The 22,601-nt window shown below is 36.2% G+C and overlaps 1 protein-coding gene across 5 annotated transcripts in view; it reads left to right on the forward strand.

Annotated features, from left to right (window-relative positions):
* LOC145297774 (uncharacterized) overlaps window positions 1-22,601 on the forward strand; it is a 115,078-nt gene that overhangs the window by 42,333 nt on the left and 50,144 nt on the right. Inside the window, exon 1 of one of the 5 annotated variants that reach the window (XM_080144025.1) lies at window positions 9,213-9,426. The exons of 3 other annotated variants lie outside the window; for them this stretch is intronic. In XM_080144025.1, the coding sequence (XP_080000151.1) occupies window positions 9,395-9,426 (32 nt within the window). In that variant the 5' untranslated portion in view covers window positions 9,213-9,394. Of the gene's footprint in view, window positions 1-9,212; window positions 9,427-22,601 lie in introns of those variants that run through there. One more of the 5 variants, XM_080144021.1, reaches the window with a different exon arrangement.

Genomic DNA, 22,601 nt, shown 5'->3' on the forward strand with positions numbered 1-22,601 from the left:
CGTGGAAGTCCTCTTGTGTCGGCGTGTCAATGACCCTCGTCACAGCCTCTTTCATCTCTTCAATTGCCTCATAACGGCGGCCTCTAAGGTTTTTCTAATAACCAAAAGTCACAGGGAGCAAGATCTGGGCAATAGGGAGGGTGAGGAACTATCTTGATGCCTATCTTGGTCAAATAGTCTGTGCTCTTCTCTAGGCACCCTTGGAACAAACTCCGCGCGAATCTTAGCACCTTCAGTTCCTCGCAAATAATTGTGTGACAGTCCCCACACTGGTATCAAACTGTGCACTTATTGTCTCTACAGACACACGACGGTCCTTATCCATTAAATTCTTTATTTGGCCAATCAATACCGGTGTTCTGACTTCTTTACTCCTTCCACACCCCTGATCATCTCTCACAGAACCCTGCCTTTGTTTAATCTCTTATGCCACTCAAAAACTCATAATCGATTCATGCAAGATGGTCCAAAAGCAATCTGAAGCGTTCTTATGGCATTTTTTTTTCCAAGTTTAAAACAGAATTTTATTGCATATCGTTCTTCTAACGTCCCCTCGCGTTCAGATTGAATTTTTGAAATCCATCAGTTGTGTCAATCAGGATGTATTCCGATTCCTGCTGTAGCTGTTCATTTGAACTTCAAATCATATAAATTGGGCAGTCATCTCATAAGATGTCTAACAATAACTAGGGCTAGACCAACAGCATATTCTTTTCATTGTTTCGACTTTCAAGTGTGTATCCGTTGATATCTTGTATGCTTTTATATAGTTATGTGGTTCTTGGTTGATTAACTGTGTCTGTGTCGGATATATACTAGAGAGTCAAAACAATGAAAAGAATATGCTGTTTTCATAGCCCTAGCAATAACAAACTGAATCTGTCTGTATAAATAAAGTCTGGAAAGTTATTGAAGGCGCCTTGCTTATATAGTCATCAGTATTTTGTCTTTATTTTAAGATTTTCTCAGGATCATTGATTCGAAGAGATCGCATACAGGTGCAATATTTGAACATCGACTCGGTATGTGTCACTCATCAATATAATTTTGGGACTGACAGAGTGAGGAGATTGTTAAGTTAGAGAATTGAGAGACACAGATTAGCAACTAAAACATTACTTACTAGCGGAGGTACCCGGCATTGCCCGAGTGTTTGTTTCCGGGACGGGGGGGGAGTTTTAAAAAATGTTATGGTAGGTAAGTAGGAAGGATCAAACCCGGAGTCATGAGTAAAAGTAGGAAAATAAAGTGTGAAAAAAAAAAAAAAAAACATCTGCAACGTTAACAGTTCGGCCACCAAGAAAAGTCCATTCCAGTTGTTTAGGAAAAAAAAACAAAAAAAACGACTACGGTAGGTCGGCGCAAACGTGAAAATATAATGTGAATTGTCCAGCACGTTAACCACTACGCCACAGAGCACTGCAGCTTAGTTTAGTGATTTTAAATAACTTCACATGAAAGAACTACGAAGCCAAACCGGTGTTCTCTTCTCAACTGTTCCTTGTGAACGATCCCCAAACGGTGTTAAGTGGTGGCAGGGGGAGGAGGAATTTATTAGAGAGAAAATATTTTACCACTTCCATTGATCTTAACCGATTTTGGCCGTGACTTCTCAGCAGAAAAGGTATAGTAATATAAGATTATCGAGGAATTTGAGAAATAATAAGCCTATAACACACCTCAGATATTGTTCTGTCGTTTGTGCATATTATATTTGCATGAAATATCTTGATTTTTAATCCTATTAAGGTCCAAATCAGACGGGGAAAAATGAGTTCATTTTATTTATATAGAGATAGAGATAAAAGAAAAAGGGCTTTCTTCATTCTTTCAATCCACGAAGAGAGAACTTTTAATAAAACACAGATATTTTTTTATTACATTTTAACCCCAGACGAGGCACATTGACACTTTGATGTAGGGGGCTACTATCAGGGACATAAGCTACAGGGGTACTAGGTGGGGAGTTGGGCAGCAAGATGTTGGTTCACGTTACACTTGAACTTCTGCATGTCAGTACAGTTGGGGAAGCAGGGACCTGGAATGGAATTCCAGAGTCTAGCGGTTCTGGGGAAGAAACTACTGGAGTAAAAAGCTCTCTTACATCTAGGGATCTCTACTGTGAAAGGGTGGGATTTAGCTGCTTGTCAGATTTGTCGGGGGTATTTACGTCGAAGGGGTACAAGTGCTTGCAGTTCGTCGGAGCATTCACCGTTAAAGTACTTATAAAACAGGCAGAGGAATGCAACATTTCGTCGATGGGACAGAGGCTGAAGCTTAGATGACAGTTCAGGAGCTATCAGATTGGCGACTCTCTCTTGAACCTTGCCTTGGAGCGAGAGACTAGTAGCAGATGCACCAGCCCAAATATGACAACAATACTCCGTACATGGGCGAATGGTGGCCTTATAGAGGTACAGGATAATTTCAAGCGTTAGTAGCTTTCTAGCACCGTAGAGAGAACCAACCTTCTTCGCAGCAGGCCTGGCAATGTTCTCAATGATCGTGGTGTCTAAGAATTAAGAGGATATTACCTAAACCAACGATCCTTCTTTCTTCTTTAATCTTAGTAAAACGTCAAAAACTATTACGCTTGATGACACGTGTTATCGATTTAATACCGATTCAAAAATGGCAATGAACGAACCTTTAACAGATTCCATCTTCAACTTACAGATTAAATGGTAATGTAGAAGTCGATAGGTGAGTTATTATTAAAGGCCGTGCCGCGAGACGCATTTTTGTTTTTCCCTCAGACTGTTATGACCGACGTCTTTTCTCGAGAACGATAACCCCCTTTTCTTCACTCCAATGTAAATAACTCTAGACAAGGCATGAAGCCACTTGATTTAAGTAGTTTAATGTTAAGACGACACAAAAGTACAATGCAAGGGAAGTAACTCTTTACTTCTTTAGACAAAGTTGCCTCCCTTTGCCTGAGTGCGAAATTTTAATTTTATGTTATACTGATGCTAACGCACCTGACTATATAAAAGTAAGAAATACAACTTCAAGGTTAAAAACTTGCCAACAATAAGTGTTAGACGGAATAGATTCTGCCCTAGATTTGTCAAAAATATCGCCCATGGAATATGAGAACTAAAGGACAAAATAAGGGATACGAACGTACCAAGTGCACTTGGGTTAACTTGGAGGTGCTTGATTCGATTCGGTTAGCTAATTTATAATTCTCATTTGTATTGGTCTGCATGGAAGGTGATGGAGGTGGCAGTTCGAATTTATCCTTCAACCGGTTGAATGAAATGTTTGATCTTTTGTCCATAAAGTTGTCCTCAATATATTTGATGGTGCTTGTGCTGATCGATATGCCTGAGGAATGTGTTACAAGAATAGTGTGTTTTGATTTACGTCTTGATGTAGTAGCTATAGTAGTAACATACAGCATAATAGTTGAGGGAAATGTCTTACAAATCGTGTAATATATGCGCGTAATGCATAATCACGTTGACACACCGGTTCCCGTTGGACCACTGAAGTTAAGCAACGTTGAACCTGGTCAGTACTAAATGGGTGACCATTTGGGACTTCCAGGTGCTGTAAGTGTTTTCCGCTTATCTCGGCATTGTTTCCAGTCGTCCTGGACTTCCCCTTGCCACTGGACACAAACAATGCCGATTCAGGAGAGGTGTGGTTAGTAATTGCGCAACCCTTGCCTCACAATTACCCGCGTAGTTACCCCTACAGGGTGTATCTTTTGTTTTTCGAGACTGTATCAAGGCATCGAGTAGTAGTAGTAGTAGTAGTAGTAGTAGTAGTAGTAGTAGTAGTAGTCTGACGATTCTTCGCTGCTGTATTTTTTATATAATAAAATTGGAAGATAAAATTATCGCCGGTTTAATGTAAAAAAGATTTTGTTACAAGAAAATCTGGTTTTGACACGCGTCTTGTAGAAACGATAGTAGGCATGCCGTAGATATGAAAACAGAAACAGTTATTATCGCCTCTGTTTTTTTTTTTTTGTTGTTGTTTTTTTCCTCGCTTTTCGCAGAATGGTCCGCTTGAATCTCTCCGAAAATAAGTGTTATCAATCGTAAATATTGTTGCATTATTCGTCGTATGGTGCAATCTATTTTTGAAAAACGTGTCTGTCTCCACGTGGTTCTGAAAACATCTGATCAATAACCAATCAGAAATTAGCACTGAAGGAAGTATAACTCGTAATGGATTTATTCAACAACTCACAGATTAAAAGGTAATGTCGAGGCCTCCGGATGCGTGATTATTTAAATTCTGGAGCTGCTATGCAGCTATTTGATTATTTTGTGCCGCGAGGCGCGTTTTATTTGCCTATCAAGCTGTCATATCTGACGTCTATCCTCAAGAGTGATAACTCTCCTTCTTTGGTCAAAGTAAAATAATTATTTTTTAGGTGGATGCAAAAAAAAAATCTTATCTGTATTGTCACGCGAACTAAATACTGTGGACTTGTCAAACAGGTGATAGAGATGGACACCAGATTTCGACAAGATCTGTGTTGTCTTAATAAGTCAAAGCTTATCAAGGTCCATAGACTACTCGAGGATAAGGATCCATAAATATGTCATGTGGACAGAACCTTAAAGATCAGAGACGATATTTTATACGTGATAACATTTGATTATTTAAGAGGACACCGAGACGATAATTTGTAAATACTGGACTTGAAAACGATTTTTTATTGTAGTCAGCCGGTAAGCAGCCTCGTGGTATTGTGTTCCAATGACAAGTAGTTACTGGAATAAAATCTGTAGTTTAGTTTTAAGTGTACGCAGGAAGACGGGAATGTTACTTACGATAGTTATAGCTCGACGAACATGTTCTTGTTCCGTCAGCCCTGACTGGATAGAAGTCCCAAGTAATTCGCAATTGTATTTTCGATCGCTCAAAAGCGATGGAACAAGAGCATGCTCCCTGAAGTAAATAAAGAGTTCCATTCGAAATTTCGTCCAGATTCCCGAGTTCGACAGAAAGGTTCCCGGGTTTGACAAGATACACCTGAAGAAGGTCGGAAGTTGCATCGACCGAAACGTTGTGAAAATGAAACTCAGGATGAGAATAGTAGTGCGAAGGTTCCACATAATACGAAATTCAAAGTTAGTTTTGTATTCTACCGAAGCAGGAAATAATGTTCTTGGCAACATCCTCCTTAAAATTGGCAACAGTATTCCATCTTATAACGTATTTCATTAGGAAAAAATAGAATTAAAACAACGTGTACAGGAAGTTGCGTAATGGGAGAAATCCCAAGTGGCACGTAGGGAAGAGGAAAGTAGAGCTTTTCTCTTTTATTTTCTGATCGGATTTTATCTTAGTTCAGTTTTTGTTTTTTTGTTGTTGTTTTTTTTGGGGGGGGGTCATGTTATCCATTAATTACAGCTCCAAGCGAGAGATGATGACACAAAAGAATTGACTGCCACGACACTCCTGCGACTTCAGAACGACCAATAGCTGGTTCTGTCGATAACGTAAACTACGAACAAGAATTTAAGAACGCCCAACAATCTATATTACGATAGCTTAAAAACAGGAACATTTTGCAGTAATAATGCAATATATATCATAGAAATAATTTGCGTTTAAAATGTTAATTGTGAAAAAAAAAAAAAGAATCAGGAAAACAGACTATTCAAATAAATATTCCATAAAAGATTTTAGTGCACCTCCTAGCATGAGTTATGTTAATCTACTGGAAAAAACCCGGAAACAAATTACAATAGTCGATTATTTGTAAAAAAAAATAGTATGTTATCCAAGAAAAATAAATAGTTACAGAGAACAATATCTATGTTAAGCCGTAAAGAATGTAGATGTAAACAATAAGTCAAAGTAGATTGACCTCTAGGTCATAATTTGACGTTCGTTGGAGTTTGGAAGCGAAATGGAGCAAACGGAGTTAGAGATTTAAAGTGAGAAAAGGCGACTCGAGACGGATGGTAATGGCTCTCAGTAGAGGGGATCAGAATGCGTTAGTCTATGACCAGCGGCAGCTTTCCAAATTGGGGAACATCGGAAATAAAAGTTGCCGAAAGAAAACCCCGAGGTCTGTCATTTTCTTGGGAAGAGTTCCCTTTGCAGTTTTCCGTCTAACGAGATCAAGGATGAATCAGATGTGTTCTCGATTTGGTCCGATGTTACAACCTCAGGAAGTATTATTCGTTCTTTGTGTTGTAAAAGTAGTTTTGCATATTCTTGCCCCGTCATAAGTTGTAATTAAATATATGTACATACGCAACGAACTTTAAATTAGACGCTCACAACTTTAGACGGCCATAGACGAACGCAGGTATGTACACATGTCATATTGATGACTGTGACACGTATATACAAGCGTATATACACTAAATACATCTTTACGGACCCCCACAACGCAACACATAGAGTACTGCGGCACATCCAGAGAGGTGTCACACAGCGCATTTTTCCTTCCCTTAACAAAATACACAATCGACTTTGCTGTAGATGGTCTTTTCTATTTTATACAGTCTTTTTTTTTTTTACAGAATAAATGTTGTCCACTGTTTTATACTCTATTAAAACCGGCTCAGGATTTACTATTATATGCAGACATATGTGCTTCATGTTCACAAACGATCGTCAGCGTGGCTTATATAACTGTATCGCCGGCCGAACGATTTGAAATCTGTGTTTCATTAAATTAACGAACAAACTAAATTTATAGCAACATTTGTACATGGATGTAAAATATATTTTAGAATAACCAAAATTTGTGGAGAAGTTTTAAAGTTCCTGAATAAGAAATAGACGACAGCATCAGAAACTTCATTTTCTTGCCTTAATAGAATACAAAATCAATTTCGTTATAGATGGTCTCTTATTTCTACTGTATTTTTTTTTACAGTAGATGTTTGCCGTTTGGTACTCTACCGACTGGGCCCAAATCTCTTGTTCGTCTTTCGTTTCATGGGGGTGTCATTACTTATTAAAACCCAAAATCAACTCGAATTGAACACTCCACTAGATTTCAAACTTGAAAATAGTCCTGTGAGCAGCACCTTTCATATGTGAAACAAGTACTCAATCTTAAGAGGCATCTTACACCTATGCAGGTTGATGAAATTTTCTGGAGCGGTAAAATGGCCAAATAATTGTATGTTATTCTTTTTCAGTAAACTTAGAAACATATTTCGTTTTGACGAAAATAGAGCAAACAGTCACATTTTTGTGTGCGTGCGCACATCCTAGATTTTGTTCCGATGTTTATTAAGATGCGAGAAAAAACTATTTTCAATTTAACACAAAATATCCCTGCAAACTCTAATTTAACACAAAATACCCCTGTAAACTCTAATTTAACACAAAATATCCCTGCAAACTCTAATTTAACACAAAATACCCCTGCAAACTCTAATTTAACACAAAATACCCCTGCAAACTCTAATTAAACACAAAATATCCCTGTAAGCTCTAATTTAACAGTTCTGGATATGACCTTAAACTATATCCGATGATGAGGCCCCAGCTTGCAGGCTTTGGAGCGTATGGATCCACCCTTCAATTGCCATTGCTCCCAGGTCCACTCTGACCCGGAGTTGTAGTACCTGTTAGGGTCCCAACTATGGGTTAAATAAGAAATGACTCGATAAAAAATATATATTTTATTAAAAAAGGTTCTTCAAAATCACTGGATTCGGCAATAAATAATATGAAAAGGGTTGATATGTTCTAAAAGAACCAACCAATCAATTTAATTTAACACAAAATACCCCTGTAAACTCTAATTTAACACAAAATATCCCTGCAAACTCTAATTTAACACAAAATACCCCTGGAAACTCTAATTTAACACAAAATACCCCTGCAAACTCTAATTTAACACAAAATACCCCTGGAAACTCTAATTTAACACAAAATACCCCTGGAAACTCTAATTTAACACAAAATACCCCTGCAAACTCTAATTTAACACAAAATACCCCTGGAAACTCTAATTTAACAAAATACTCCTGCAAATTTATACTGAGTATAAATTTACTATAACTTTTTTTACAAATATATATTGTCCCCTCTGGAGATAAGAGAAATGGAAATAGAAAAAGCATTTTTTGATTTTTTTTTCGGTAACTATGTAACTCTTGCTCCCTCTATTTTGCCTCTCAGTCCTCGTCCCCCAATGAGCAATGTATCTGACAAAGAGGGAGATAAAGCTGTGCCTCCGACCAGCAGACTGTAGGGTTGCTTCTGAGTTATTCTTCTTTTCTATCTTTCTTCCTGCTTCTGTTGCAATGTCGCTAATAAGTGTTTCAACTTCTGCATGTCAGTACAGTTGGGAAAGTAGAATCTCGGAAGGGAGTTCCAAAGTCCATCAGTTCTGGGGAAGAAACTATTGGAGTAGAAGGCTTTCTTACACCTAGGGATCTCTACTGTATAAGGACGGGATCTTGCTGTTTATCGGGTTTGTCGGGGGTATTTACGTCGGGGAGGTACACGCGCTTGTAGTTCGTCAGAGCATTCACCATTAAAATACTTGTAGAATAGGCAGAGGGATGCAACATTGCGTCGATGGGACAGAGGTTGAAGCTTAGACGACAGCTCAGGACTTATCAGGTTGGCGACTCTCTTTTGAACCCTGTCCAGAAGTGAGAGACTAGTAGCAGATGACAACAATACTCCATACATGGGCGAATGGTGACCTTATAGCGGTACAGGATACTTACAGGCGTAGATAGCTTTCTAGAACGGTAGAGAGAGCCCACCTTCTTCGCAGCAGCCTTGGCAATGCTCTCAATGTATCTGTTCCAACTCATGTTCCCTTTGAACGTTAGGCCGAGGAATTTAAAAGAGGAAATTTCAGGTATTGTGTTTTTGGCCATAGCTATTCGTTGTAGAGAAGGTTTCTTGTAATTATTGAAGGAAACAAGCTTAGTCTTGGCAACATTGAATGTGACCATTCATTTTTGTCCCCATTCCACTACAGATTTGAGGTCTTCGTCTAGCGTTTCTACCATTTCCTTAGATATGTGTTCATTTGTGTTTCCCTCGTGCCTGTTATAGAGTTTATATGCTGGACTGATTATAAAGGACGGGTCTTCAACTGGTATATATATCTTGACAGCAAGTACTATTCGCTTCAATTTGTCCTGTCATCTTTGCATATTAAAATCAAGTCGGTGCTTTTTGATGTGGATATCGAGTCGAGTATATCGGGAATATATTTATAAATTATGACACATCTCTGTTCACATCGTAAGCAAGATATTCTCTCACCGTTGAGAGAGAAAAAAATGTATTTTATTTATTTAGTTCTCAAGTTAACGGTAGTTTGCAATCATTTACCGTTTATTATGACCAGTGTATATGGAGTTATACAGTCGACGTGACAACACGGAGATTGACTCTGCACATTAGAACCTAAAAAGAAACTACGCTGCAAAAAATGTGGAATGAATTATCGGCCCCTTTTTTCATGTAAGTTTGTACTTTTTTTGGGGGGTCACTGAAGTGTGGTGTCTGTACAGATGCTGCACTCAAATTAATTGTCCTCAGTCAATGGAGGGGGAAACTTTCTATACTGAGGCAATTCTATTTTTTTCAGAATCCCCTTCTGAGGGGAGCTGGTTATCTCCCACATTAAACCGACCTTGTGTCACATTTTGTTTCGTGGGAAACAAATAAATAACCAAGTTTGTACTTTTTTAAATTTACTTCGCATAAAGAAAATAATCGCCACTAGGGGGGACCTGTGGAAATTCCACAGCAGACTCTTTCATATGTAATATATATGTATGTTGGCATTCTGTGAATGTTCAAGGTAAATGGGGACGCCATGATATTATTGTAGCTCCTTTGTTCAAACTGTAAAAGAATTTATCTAAGCTAAGTAGGGACGCCCGGCGTAGCCCGCTCGGAAAATACGCTTAAATATATTTTAATTGATGTAGATTTAGTATATATTATTATAGAATCAATTTTCTGTCGAAAGTTTTAGGAAGACATGCAAACATACATACATACATACATTTATATATTGATAGCTCAAATTTTCGACCCAAACCGATTAAAAAGCTTGCCCTATATCTGAACACCCTTTATGTAAAATTTCAAATGTTTAGACCAGAAATTGTCTGCGTAATTTGGTAGAGACCGCAGAGGGCAACTTTTTTTTTAACTTTGAACCCTATTATGGCCCTTTAACATGTATTGTTTTGGGCTCAAATCAAGTTATTAAGTTAGATCCATGTCCAAGGAACCAATATCTAAAATTTCAATTGTTTATACCCAAAGATTGGCGGAGGAGTTTGGTAGAGTTCTCAAAGGCCAAATCGTTGAACTTTGACCTCTTAACAGCCAAATTTCTGCCGAAAACGGATTACAAAGATTTTTTCCAAATCTCAGTACGCTGTATATCAAATTTCGAGTCTGTAAACTGAAAATTGACAGAGTTACTGCGTAGGGAAATGTACACAGACACACAGACACACACACACGTTCACTTATATATATATATATATATATATATATATATATATATATATACTAGCATTTCAGCCCGGCCTTGCACGGGTGCTTGTATGTGTCTGTTGAGCAAAAGAAAGAAAAAAAAAGTGGTAGGAAGGCAGGCTCGAACCCGTTACGCAAAGGAGGAAAAGAACGGGGTAAAAACCTGACGTCTATGCTGTTACAACCACCGCCAAACCGAAAGTGACACTTTTTAAAATTAAGGCTAAACAATCTAAAGGAGAGGATAACTTTCAAAAATATTGGCGAAAAAAAGATCCCCCCCTGTAGAAAAGTGCCTAGTTGAAGGTGAAGATATTAATGTTTTTAGCCAAGTTTTCGATATTTGTCGTATGAAAGGTCGAACTTCAAAACGATATTGCTCTTAATAAAATCTGTCGCCTTTGTCGAAAGTTTTAGGCAGACATGCAAACATACATACATACATACATTTATATATTGGTAACTAAAAATTTTCGACCCAAACCGATGAAAAAGCTTGCCATATCTCTAAATAACCGCAGAGGGCAATTTTTTAAAACTTTTACCCCTTTTTTGACCCCTTAAAATTTATTGTTTCGGGCTTAAATCGAGTTAAGTTAGATCCATGTCCAAGGAACCTATATCTAAAATTTCAAGTGTTTAGACCCCCAAATTGTCGGAGGAGTTTGGTAGAGTTCTCAAAGGTCAAATCGTGTAACTTTGACCCATTAACAGACAAATTTCTGGAGGAAAACCGATCACAAAGATTTTTCCGAATCTCAGTACCCTGTATATCAAATTTCGAGTCTGTAGACTTAAAATTGACAGAGTTATTGCGTAAGGAAATGTACACAGACAGACAGACAGACAGACACTTTCACTTTTATATATATATATGCGAAATTTCTTGAACCAAACCTTGTTTGTTTTTGCGTAGATTGGCTTCAATGAAGGCTTTCAAATGTTCGTTATCAACCGTAGTTGGCCAGCCAGTGCTGTCTTTATCTTCGAGGCTCTCGTTCCTATTGCGAAATTTATTGAATCACCGTTGTGCCACACGTTCGTTAGTGGTTCCTGTGTCCAATGCATCATTGATATCACGTGCTGTCTCGGCAGCTTTTTAAAGTTTTTAAATATCATAGAATAAGGGAAATTATACATTTTTTTCCAAATGAAATGGATATTGAATTTCATATCCAAATTGTATGGTATGGATTTCCATACGAGTAGGTCCTGGATATGACCTTAAACTATATCCAGTGGTGAGGCCCCAGCTTGTTGGCTTTGGGGAGTGTGGAGCCACCCTTTAATTACCATTGCTCCCAGGTCCACTCTGACCCGGAGTGGTAGTACCTGTTAGGGTTCCAACTATGGGTTAAATAGAAAGCGACTTGAAAACAACAAATATATTCTATTTAAAAATAATTTTCTTCAAAATCTTTGGATTCGGCATTAAATAACCCGAAAAGGGTTGATATGCCGTAAAACAACCAACCAACCCAATCCATACGAGTAGATCCTTTATTCTGAAGTATATATATATATATATATATATATATATAATTATTCACTATAATAATTAGTAAATACCTACAGACACTAGTGTTGTGTTTCATCCTGTCGGGAATCATCAGCGTAGGGTGTCACGATTAACACCAGTAGATAGATTCGAACCCATTAGATGAGAACAGTAGTCCGAAGAACCAAAATAATACGAATGACCAATCCTCATCCCAAAATAAAATTTCAGATTTTTTCCGGTTCACGATTCCGATTCCGATCAATATATACAGGATGTCCAAAAAAAGTCACTGAAGGATTTTGAACTTAAATAGATTCAGTATTTTTGATGATATTTTTCCGTAATTTTAACACAATCTGACTAAGACACAATCTTTATTTATAAGAAAATAATATCTTTTAAATGTTGCCCATTTTCAGGTCGCATAGTTGTGCTCTTTCCAAAACATTATTCATTACAGATTGCAGACTCTCTAGATTACGATTTCTAAAATGCATTTGTGATGTTAGGCTGTGTAAGTCAAGTCAGTTAGTCAAAATCGGAGTGTTCCTTCCTCAATCAGATTTTTTCAATTATTGATCTTTTTTTTATAATAATAATTGGGAGCATTCCGATACAAAAACTATCTAAGAACACTCCCAGACACATAAAGTACATTTGTGTTAATATTTATTTTAATAAGCCTAGCTATTTCTGCGTCCGTAGGGAACGAACTAACACACACACACACACACACACACACACACACACACACACATACAAACACAACAAAGTGTCTTTTATATATAGAAAATTATTTATTACTCCAAAAGTGTTTACTCTAATAGCTTTTGTCTCAGACTGCTTACCTTTGAAATTCCTTATCTGTTTCGTGTTTCTCTGGCTTTCCTAACATGCACAAATTTAAATACGATGCAATTAAACATCTTGTCTCACAACTCCCCATTTAAGCTGTCGCGTATAAATCTTGCTTTTAATCACAGTTACCTCTTACGTCTCAGTGGCATTATGTCTTGTCCGGTGCGAATAAAAGTTTGGTTTTAATCAATTTGTAATAAGTAAAAAGAAAAAAAAGTGAGCGAGGGCTTTTTTCTGACTCCCTACTTTCTCACAGAGGAGACGTTGCAAGTCTATCTCTTCTCTATCGCTACTTTTATGGTGGATGCTCGACTGAGCTCCAATCTGTGAATCCCTCCCCCCCCCTCTGTAAAACGTTCACAACAACTTGTTTAGCTACAACTACCGTCAACAATTTCCCTTACTCTCTATTTGTGCCTAAAACTAAACGAAAATTTCATGAACAGGGTTTCTTTCCTAGAGCTGTCCGTCTGTGGAACACAATACAGTGGGGCTGCTTCCCAATTGACTACAGTATGGATGGTCATCTTCAAATCTAATATGAATAAATTTTTGCTGAGCCACCATAACTGATTATGTTATATCACTATTTACCTAATACTTATTAACTCTTATCCTCGAGTAGTCTTTGGGTCTTAATAAGCGGTGACAACCCCCAAGTAAAAAAAAAGGGTTGTGGAATCATTCTATCGCTCCAGAAAGTATCTCACACCTGTCGTAATTCTCTACCTGTATAAGAGTCAGATACGTTCAACGATAGATGACTGCTATTATAATAGGAAAGATACCACTCCGACCACCCTTTCTTTTGTTTTTACAGAGGAAGTCACGACTTATCAAAGCATGAATGCCACTCGAGGATAAGAGTTAATGCATATACGGTGTTGGAAATTGAGCGCAAATTGATTATTTAATGATACGGTTCCACAAGAATTTGTCTATGGACTTGAAGATGACCATGTTGTAGTCAGCTGGAAAGCAGGCTAATGGAACAGAAAGCTGGGCAATCCTTGAAAAAAATTTTTTGTTTATGAAATTTGCATTTAGATTTAGGCACAGATAAAGAGGCGGAGGACATTGTTGATAATGACTGTAGCTAGATGAGTGCTTTTGTGAAAGTCTGACGTGGAGGCACCATAGATTGAAACTCCGACGAACACCTACCATGAAAATAACGATAGAGCAGGGCCACTCTCACAGCGTCTTTTCTGTGGAAAACAGGTTGCAGGGAAAAGAAAAGAGCATTAACTATCAGATTTCGAAGCCACTTTTGACCTCTGTCAAGGCAGGATAGAGCACCTTGATCGGTTCCTCTCTAAATGTAGCAACAGTACTCCATTTTAGAACGTATTCTTGCCTAGATAAAATGAAAAAAACGAATTTACAATCTAGTTGGAGTGATCCCTATAATATCTTTTACACAGAAAAGATGTTGCTAGCCCCCTCTTTAGTGTATCTTGATGGTGGTCAGGTGGTTAATGACACAGACTGACAACCTTGGTGTCTCAAGTTCGAATCTAGTTCATTCGACAAAATCTCACATTCACTTAAGACGTTGGCAACCTTCACTTGGCTCCTCCTGTAAGTCCCCGATGTCTTTATAGAAAGAATTCTGACTAGAAAAATATCGGGGAAACCAATGCCAATAATAGAATCTTCGGATTCATAAAATATGATTATGCCTGTATCGTTTTCATGGTAGATGCTTGACTGAGATCGGATCTCTGCGACTATCACCCCTGTAAAACATTCAGAGCAAACACTTGTCAAGCTACAACTACAGCAAAAAAAGTTATTCCCTATCTGTCTCTCTCTCTTTCTCTCTCTCTCTCTATCTCTCTCTCGCTCACTAACTCTCTCTCTCCCTATTTGCTCTCCTTCTCCCCCTATCTGCACTAAAAACCAAAGTTTATTTCCTAGAACGGCTCATTTGTGGAATTTGTTTGATACCACGAGGCTGCTTCCCAACTAACCACAACATGTCGTCTTCAAGTCTAATGTAAACAAATACTTCTTGAGCCGACCTCTCCGATAATCAATTTTTTACGCAATCTGTTCATTCCATCTATTGTTTCCAACTCTCTCGTGGTGACGATATTCGTCCAACTAACAATCTCTTCAGCCTTCATCCTCTAGTGGTCCCCTGGACCTCGATAAGCTGTGACCCATTAGTAAATGTTAATAATAATGATAATAATAATAATAATAATAATAGTAGGAGGAAGAGGAGGAGGAGCGCTAGGAACAATGCCAAAAAACTTTGAAAAGAGAATGGGAGAGATTGGAATCAGAGGGATGATTGATAAAATGCAACGGATAGGAAAATGATTGAAATAATAAGGAAAACCCTTGAATGCGGAAACCAACGCACATGAGTTACAGGCACAAACTGGCCACACAGAAAATGCTATATATGTAAAATACAAAGGGACATAACATAGAATCATAAAAAACTGAAACAGCATAATTGTAACTTCACCCCTGCGCCCCTGCCTTCCCCCTCTTGTGTGTGTGTGTGTGTGTGTGTGTGTGTAAACACAAATTGACGCCACACCAAATCAGCGAGGAGGGTCAAAGGGGGATGGAAAGGTCGAGAAGAGAAAGCACTAGTCAGACCTCTGCTGGATAAGTGCAAAGAGGACTGGGAACTTGGTGAGGCTTTTTGCCACCCAAATTCCAGTGAAGATCAATGGTCGCCACCAACGAGAAATCAATGGTAATCGGTTGTTGCAATAACGCAAATTCATCTACAATGTTTATCAAAAGAGGTGAAAGGTACTGGAAATCTGGGGAGACTTGGCATAACTTAGATCCAGAGAACGCCACAAGTTGTTCTCAAAGATAAACTTTTGGTGACGGCGTGTGTGACTACTCCTAGTAAGAAACTAACACTAATCTATATATTAATAGGATAGCGTGTATAATATTTATTTTGTGTGTCACGCTTACATCCGAGTGACTGTCGTTTAATTGTTATGGACGTCCATTTCTTGTAACAAATAATTTTACCAAGAATTCTTCATAAGTTTAGGTTTCAGTTTTGATTATAGCTGATGGCACTCCAATAACATTATATATATATATATATATATATATATATATATATATATATATATATATATATATATATATATATATATATATATATATATATATATATATAATTTTTACCAAGAATTCTTCATAAGATTTGGCTTCGGTTTCGATTATAGATGATGGCACTCCAATCTATATATATAAAAATGTAAAGTTGGTTCGTTCTAAAGAAATAAAACCATGTTTATACGTTACCAATTTATTTGAAATTTTCAGACAACCCATTTTTAGAGTCGAGATATGTTTTTATGTTATTAAAATAAATTTACCTAATTAAAATTAAAATGTTAAATAAAATAAATATATTTATTTATCGTTTCTGCGAATCTGTTCTGTTGATAAAACTGAACTTCCGGTTCGATTCATTTCACAGCCACGAATTGACGAAAGGTTTAATTTTCTGTTAACTCGATAAGTAAAAAAAAAACAAAAAAAACATATTTCATTTGTTTATCTTCCAAATTTTTTAATTTACACATCTTTTCTTTATTATATAAGGCCAAAAAAAAAAAAAGTTTGTTGCTTGCTTTTGAGTTTTTTTTTTATATATAAGATTACTCATGCAGAGAGTGATCCGTGCTGAAATAATGTTATTATTTAAAAAGTCATTCTTAACATGGGGAGGTAAGGATGTTTTGTACCTATTCTGTACTTTAACCTTACAATTGAATAAATAAAAAAAAAACATATCGTAAAATGTTATTTAAACGTGGAAATATGATTTAAAAAATAGCGCGGCTCTCTGCATTAGCACCATTTTTATTTATTGTTGTTGTTTCACGAATTTTCGGCCAACTATTCCTCTGGCCTTCATGAAAAGAAGTCCTTTTATAAATGTTCAGTAACTTTTTCCTTTTATTATTCTTAAAGAGTAAAACTTTTCTTATTCATGAAAGGAGTTAAGCCTACGTAAATAAATAAATGTTTGTACACGTGACAAATTATCAATAAATGGTTTAGTTACTTTTTTAAAAAAATGTTTGTAAAAGTGCGAAAGGCGACGTTGTTGTACAAACATTACTCCCATGCTTAATTTCTATACTTATAGGTTTTTGGATTTTTTTTTCACTGGATTATTATTGATTGGACACTAATTAAACAGATTATTAAAAAAAAATGTAAAAAAGAAATCATTATTTCGACATTTGAAAGTGGTGCTCACTTTTTAGTTACAACGTTCTGATAAATCAGTCACCCATTTTGTAAGCAATAAAAACGCGGTAGATCAAAACCATAGAAAGTAAAAATAATGAGTCTCTACCGCATTTGTAAGTCAGAAATATATTTGTTTCTCAAAGAAAAAAAAATAGAGAGAACAGGACTTTTTTTATTGTTTTCATGAAAATAAAGTTTCGAGATTTTTAATTATTTTTTTTTTTACTTATTTAGTCAGTTTGTGTTTTTTTTTTTTTTTTAATTGTTTTTGTGAAAGGTGAGTTTTTTTTCAAAACTTTTGTTTTGTTTCTTTTTAATTTTTTTAAAGTATGATAAATTTCACTAACATGCTGGAGAAATGTTTAATAATTTGGTATTTTTTTAGATTAGGTCCACCTCCACAATTTTCCTTTCAATGACGACATTTATAGGTTTCCGAGTATGCTGAACACGCAAATTGCATTGAAATTTTGCGGAAATAAATAGTTGTATTATGCATTGTATTCTTCGGCGGCCATCTTTTTACGTGCACACGCGCCATAAACAAATACACACACGTAAAAAAGATGGCTGCCAAAGATTACAATGCATAATACAACTTTTTATATCTTGATAACTACTTATTTCTGCAAAATTTCGATGCGATTTTCGTATTCAGCATAGTCGAAAACCATTTCAAGTCGTCATTTAAAAGAAAATTGAGGAGGTGGACCTAATCTAAAAATTTACCAATAATTTTTAATCCCGTACGCCTCCCGATACATTGCTTCGTCAACATGCGACCATTTTATATCTCCCGAAGACACTTCCGTATTTAGAAAAAAAAAAAATAAATAAATAAAAAGTGACCGATTTACCAGAACGTGGTAACTAAAAAGTGAGTATCCCTTTCAAATGTTGAAATGATTTTTTTTTTCAATTTTTTTTCATAATCTGGTTAGTGTTCAATCAATAATAATCCAGTGAAAAAATTTCAAAAAACCTATCAGTATAGAAACTCCACCACGTAAGTAAATAAATAAAAAATGTTACGTGCGCATGCGTTAGCCTTGACTAGGGGGGTACTAAGGGAACGACCATTAAATAATTCTGCGGGTCGCCATGGAACTCAACGCCCAAAGAGTATCAAAATAGTTTTCATGATCTGAAGAAATTTTTTTTTGAAAAGTGGGTGATCACTTTTCCATCTTAATTTAACTTAAAATGAGCACCCACTTTCTGGCCACCTGAGGAAGGGGCATTTATTTTCGTGTTTATTGGCTTAAAGGTTTTTTTGACAAGGCAGTTTGGTACGCGAATGCATATTTAACAGTTTTCGTTTATGCTCACGCATAGCATAAACAAAGGCTACGTCTGTGAAATGGAAAATAGTCCCAGAGTTCAGGGGTTAATACCATGCAAAAGAAATCAAACAAAAAGACTTTTTAGCCAAGAAACACACAGAAAAAAAAAATAGCATCCATTTTTTTTTCTATCGAATTCATTTGCTGTTTTTATTGAAAACTATTTTCCCCCCGGATTTTTGATATAATTTTCCATTAAGGGCTGTGCGTCTCACGTTCGTAAATAACAAATTTTTTTTTGTAGATTTTGGTGTGCTAAAAACGAATCTGCAAACCGTTTCCGTCACAAAAAAATAGTTTTTATGATATGAAGTTTTTCGAAAAAGTGGCGATCACTTTTCCATGTAAATTTAACTTAAAATGAGCACCCACTTTCTAGCCACCTGAGAGAGGGGGGATTTTTTCCCCATGTTTATTGGCTAAACAGCTTTCGTTTATGCTTACGCATAGCGTAAACGAAGGCTACGGCTGTTAAATGGAAAATAGTCCCAGAGTTCAGGGGTTATTACCATGCAAAAGAAATCAAACAAAAAACTTTTTAGCCAAGAAACAGAAAAATGCCCCTCTCTCAGGTGGCCAGAAAGTGGGTGCTCATTCTAAGTTAAATTTACATTGAAAAGTGATCACCCACTTTTCGAAAAAGTAATTTCATGAATGTCATGAAAACTTTCTTTTTGCTACGTAAACGGTTTGCAGAGAAAGGACTTGTCCTGCCTTGATAGAGTTCAAAATAGACTTCGTAGCCTCGTAGGAGATGTCCTTTTCTCCTCCTTGCGGCCTCTATCTCACAGAGGGGGTGTTGCGAGTTTGTCTCTGATGTATCGTTATTTTCATGGAAAGTGTTCAACTGAGCTTCAATCTATGGTCCCCCCTCGCCAAACTTTCACAAGAAACACTCGTCTAGCTGTAAACACTATCAATAATTTCCCCCACTCTTTATCTGTGCCTAAACCTAAACGTAGATTCCATGAACAAAGCTTCTTTCTTAGAACTGCACGCCTGTGGAATTGTCTTCCGTTTTCCTGCTTTCCGGCTGACTACAATATGGTTGTGTTCAAGTCTAAAGTAAATAAGTTCTTGATGAGCCGTTCCATATAAGTTATTAAATTTACCAAATTTTCATTACTAATGATTACTATATTGACCAATTTCTACTGTACACTCTTTAACCCTTATCCTTGAGTGGCCTCTGGGCCTTGATAATGTGGTGACGCCTTTGTAAAAAAAAAAAAAAAAAAAAAAAAGATTCGTTTTTAGCACACCGAAATCTACAATAAAATATTTCGTTATATATGAACGTGAAGCGGGCCTTAAAGTAAAATAATACCGGATTTTTTTGAGCAGATTTGCCGTTTAGTTGTACAAATATCCTCAAACCAGGTAATCACTAAAAGGGATTTTTAAAAGTCGTCACCTGTATCGAGCAAAAGTTTAAAACCACCGATTATATGCCAGCCTACATCATGGTAACATATATTGAGTGAGTTCCTAACAGTATTTTTAGTTTAAACTCATTTTCCCAAAATTTCCCCAAACTTAACATGTTCGATACAGTCTGCCGCCATTTGTATTTTTCAGATATACCGATAAACATTGAATGTTTTTGAACTGATTATACATTACATAAAAACACTTAAATCTTATCCAGTTAGGTAGAACACTTACTTTTCTTGCCTTTGATAACATTTATTTGTTATATATTTATTTTTTGACAACTTCTTTGTATCTGTGTTTAGTAATATAAACCCTTTTCATTTAATGTAACGTTTAGTCGGCTCGAAAAACAGTGTTTATTGGTGTATTTGAAAGCTACAAATGGTGGTGGACACTGTTGATTACTTTAAGTTAGAGAAAGTGAGTTAAAACTAAAAAAAACTATACAAAATACTGTCAGAAACCTATCCATTATGCCAGCCTATGTCATGGTAACATATGTTTGGTGAGTTTCAGACACTGTTTTGTATAGTTTTTAGTTTTCAACTTACTTTCCCAAACTTAACGTATTCAACAGAATTCGCGACCATTTCTGTTTTTTGAGCCAATTAAACATTTTACATTACATAAAAACACTAAACAATTATCCAATTAAGTAGAAACGTAAATTACCTTACCTTTGCTTTCATTTATTTGTTTTTGGACGACTTTTTCGAATCTGTGTATAGTAACCCCCCTCCCCCCACCATCAACCAAATATTAATTACTAAATCACATTTTTTAAAACAACAAAAAAAAAAAGCATTTAGCGTTTCAACATTTTTGCTACGTTCGGCTTCATCCACTGATTGTTGGTCAAGTCCAAAACATGAATGATTGACAGAAACTCTCGAGGATCCAGATCAAATTCTGCAAGAGCACCATTTTTTCAGTTTCGCCTTCTTTTTCACTTTTTGCAGTGGATTGCTGTACTAATATAAGAAACATGCATTTTCTCTTTTATTAAATTTTTCCATTACACCAAAGTGAGCCACTGCAACGTGTGGCAGGGTACAGCTAGTAATCTTATATATATATATATATATATATATATATATATATATATATATATATATATATAAATCATTTTTACCAAGAATTCTTCATAAGTTTTGGTTTCGGTTTCGATTATAGCTGATGGCATTCTAGTAATCTTTTTTTTTATAAATAATTTTACGTATTTCAAATTCTTTTCATTTACTGAAATGCAGAATGTAATCTGGAAAATGATTTTACCAAGAATTCTTCATTAGTTTTGGTTTCGGTTTCGATTATAGCTGAAAGAACTGAAATTATATATATATATATATATATATATATATATATATATATATATATATATATACACTTTTGCGATATTGTATCACAAAGTGAGTACACCCCTCATATTTTTTTCAAATATTTAAGTATATATCTTTATGGGACAACACTGAAAAAATGATTTTTTACACAATGAAAAATAGTCTGTCTGCAGCATATATAACAGAGTTAATTTATTTACGACCGGGCTACGCCGGGCGTCCCTGCTAGTATTGGAGAAAGTCTGCAATCAGCATTGTGCTGAGCAATTAACAATAAGATATCTACCAAGATTCACTACGCTTACGACACCGCGTCTATTTGATAAATTGAAACTTTACTTCTGAGCTTGAATCCTCTTGTGAGAAAAAGTGAACACGGGCAAATTAAAACCTTGTTCTCTTATGGTGATACTATTGCAATCGACACCAAAATGGTTGAAGAAAAAATATGAAAATTTTGTGTTGCTTGGCTCAGGGTTTTCAGGGAGTAGAATAGTCACCAGTTAGCAAGTACTAACTTGACACGGAATAAGAGTTTTGTAAATGAAAAATTGCGGAAAACATTATTCAATAACAAAATATTTGTATGACTATACAGGGTGAACAGAAAGTCCTTGGGCCAATTCAAAAGTGGTTTATTAATAGAAAATTACAAAAATATAAAACTCAGGACTGGTGCCAACGTCATTTTCCAAGATTCTGGAGTAAGGTGATGTGGCTTCCTGCATCGCCTGATTTGAATCCCTTGGATTTTTCGGTGTGGTCTTTGTTGGAGGAAAAGGTCTGATCTCTTGCTCATCCAAGTGTTGATGCTTTGAAGACATCTCTTCTGAGTGAATGGGCTAAAATACCTCAGGAAACGCTGCGTGCCTCGGTTGGTAACTGCAGACAGAGAATTGAACGTCTAATCGAAAGAAGGGACATCACGTTGAAAATAAATAATTTGAATTTATTCTTGGTTTCCTAACTTATAATTTTCATTCATGTTTAATTTATATTTTTGTAATTTTCTATTAATAAACCACTTTTGAATTGGTCCAAGGACTTTCTGTTCACCCTGTAAATTTACAAAAATATAAAGGCAATTTTTAGTCAGGAATTTTAATTTGAGGAAAAGTTTATGTAAACTCGAATTTCGGTAGAAAATGTCCAGTGAATATTAAAAGAATGTGTATATATTTGTTAGTGTGAATGTGCGTATATTAGGCAGCGTTGATCTATCTTGTTTGTGTTAATACGTGTGTCAGTGTGCACGAGCTGATAGAACTGTACATGAGTTTTGAAGTATTGTTTTTCGTTTCACCTTCTCTGTCTAAAGGCACGAAGGGAGCAGATGCATGCGTCCTTGGGTCTTTCGAGATGCTCCAGCTTTGATCTCTCAAGACATCTGATTTCGTTGAACAGGTCACTGTTTTT

Source organism: Euprymna scolopes, chromosome 18 (assembly GCF_053919585.1).
Source record: "Euprymna scolopes isolate OS-2025 chromosome 18, ASM5391958v1, whole genome shotgun sequence".
NCBI lineage: Eukaryota > Metazoa > Mollusca > Cephalopoda > Sepiida > Sepiolidae > Euprymna > Euprymna scolopes.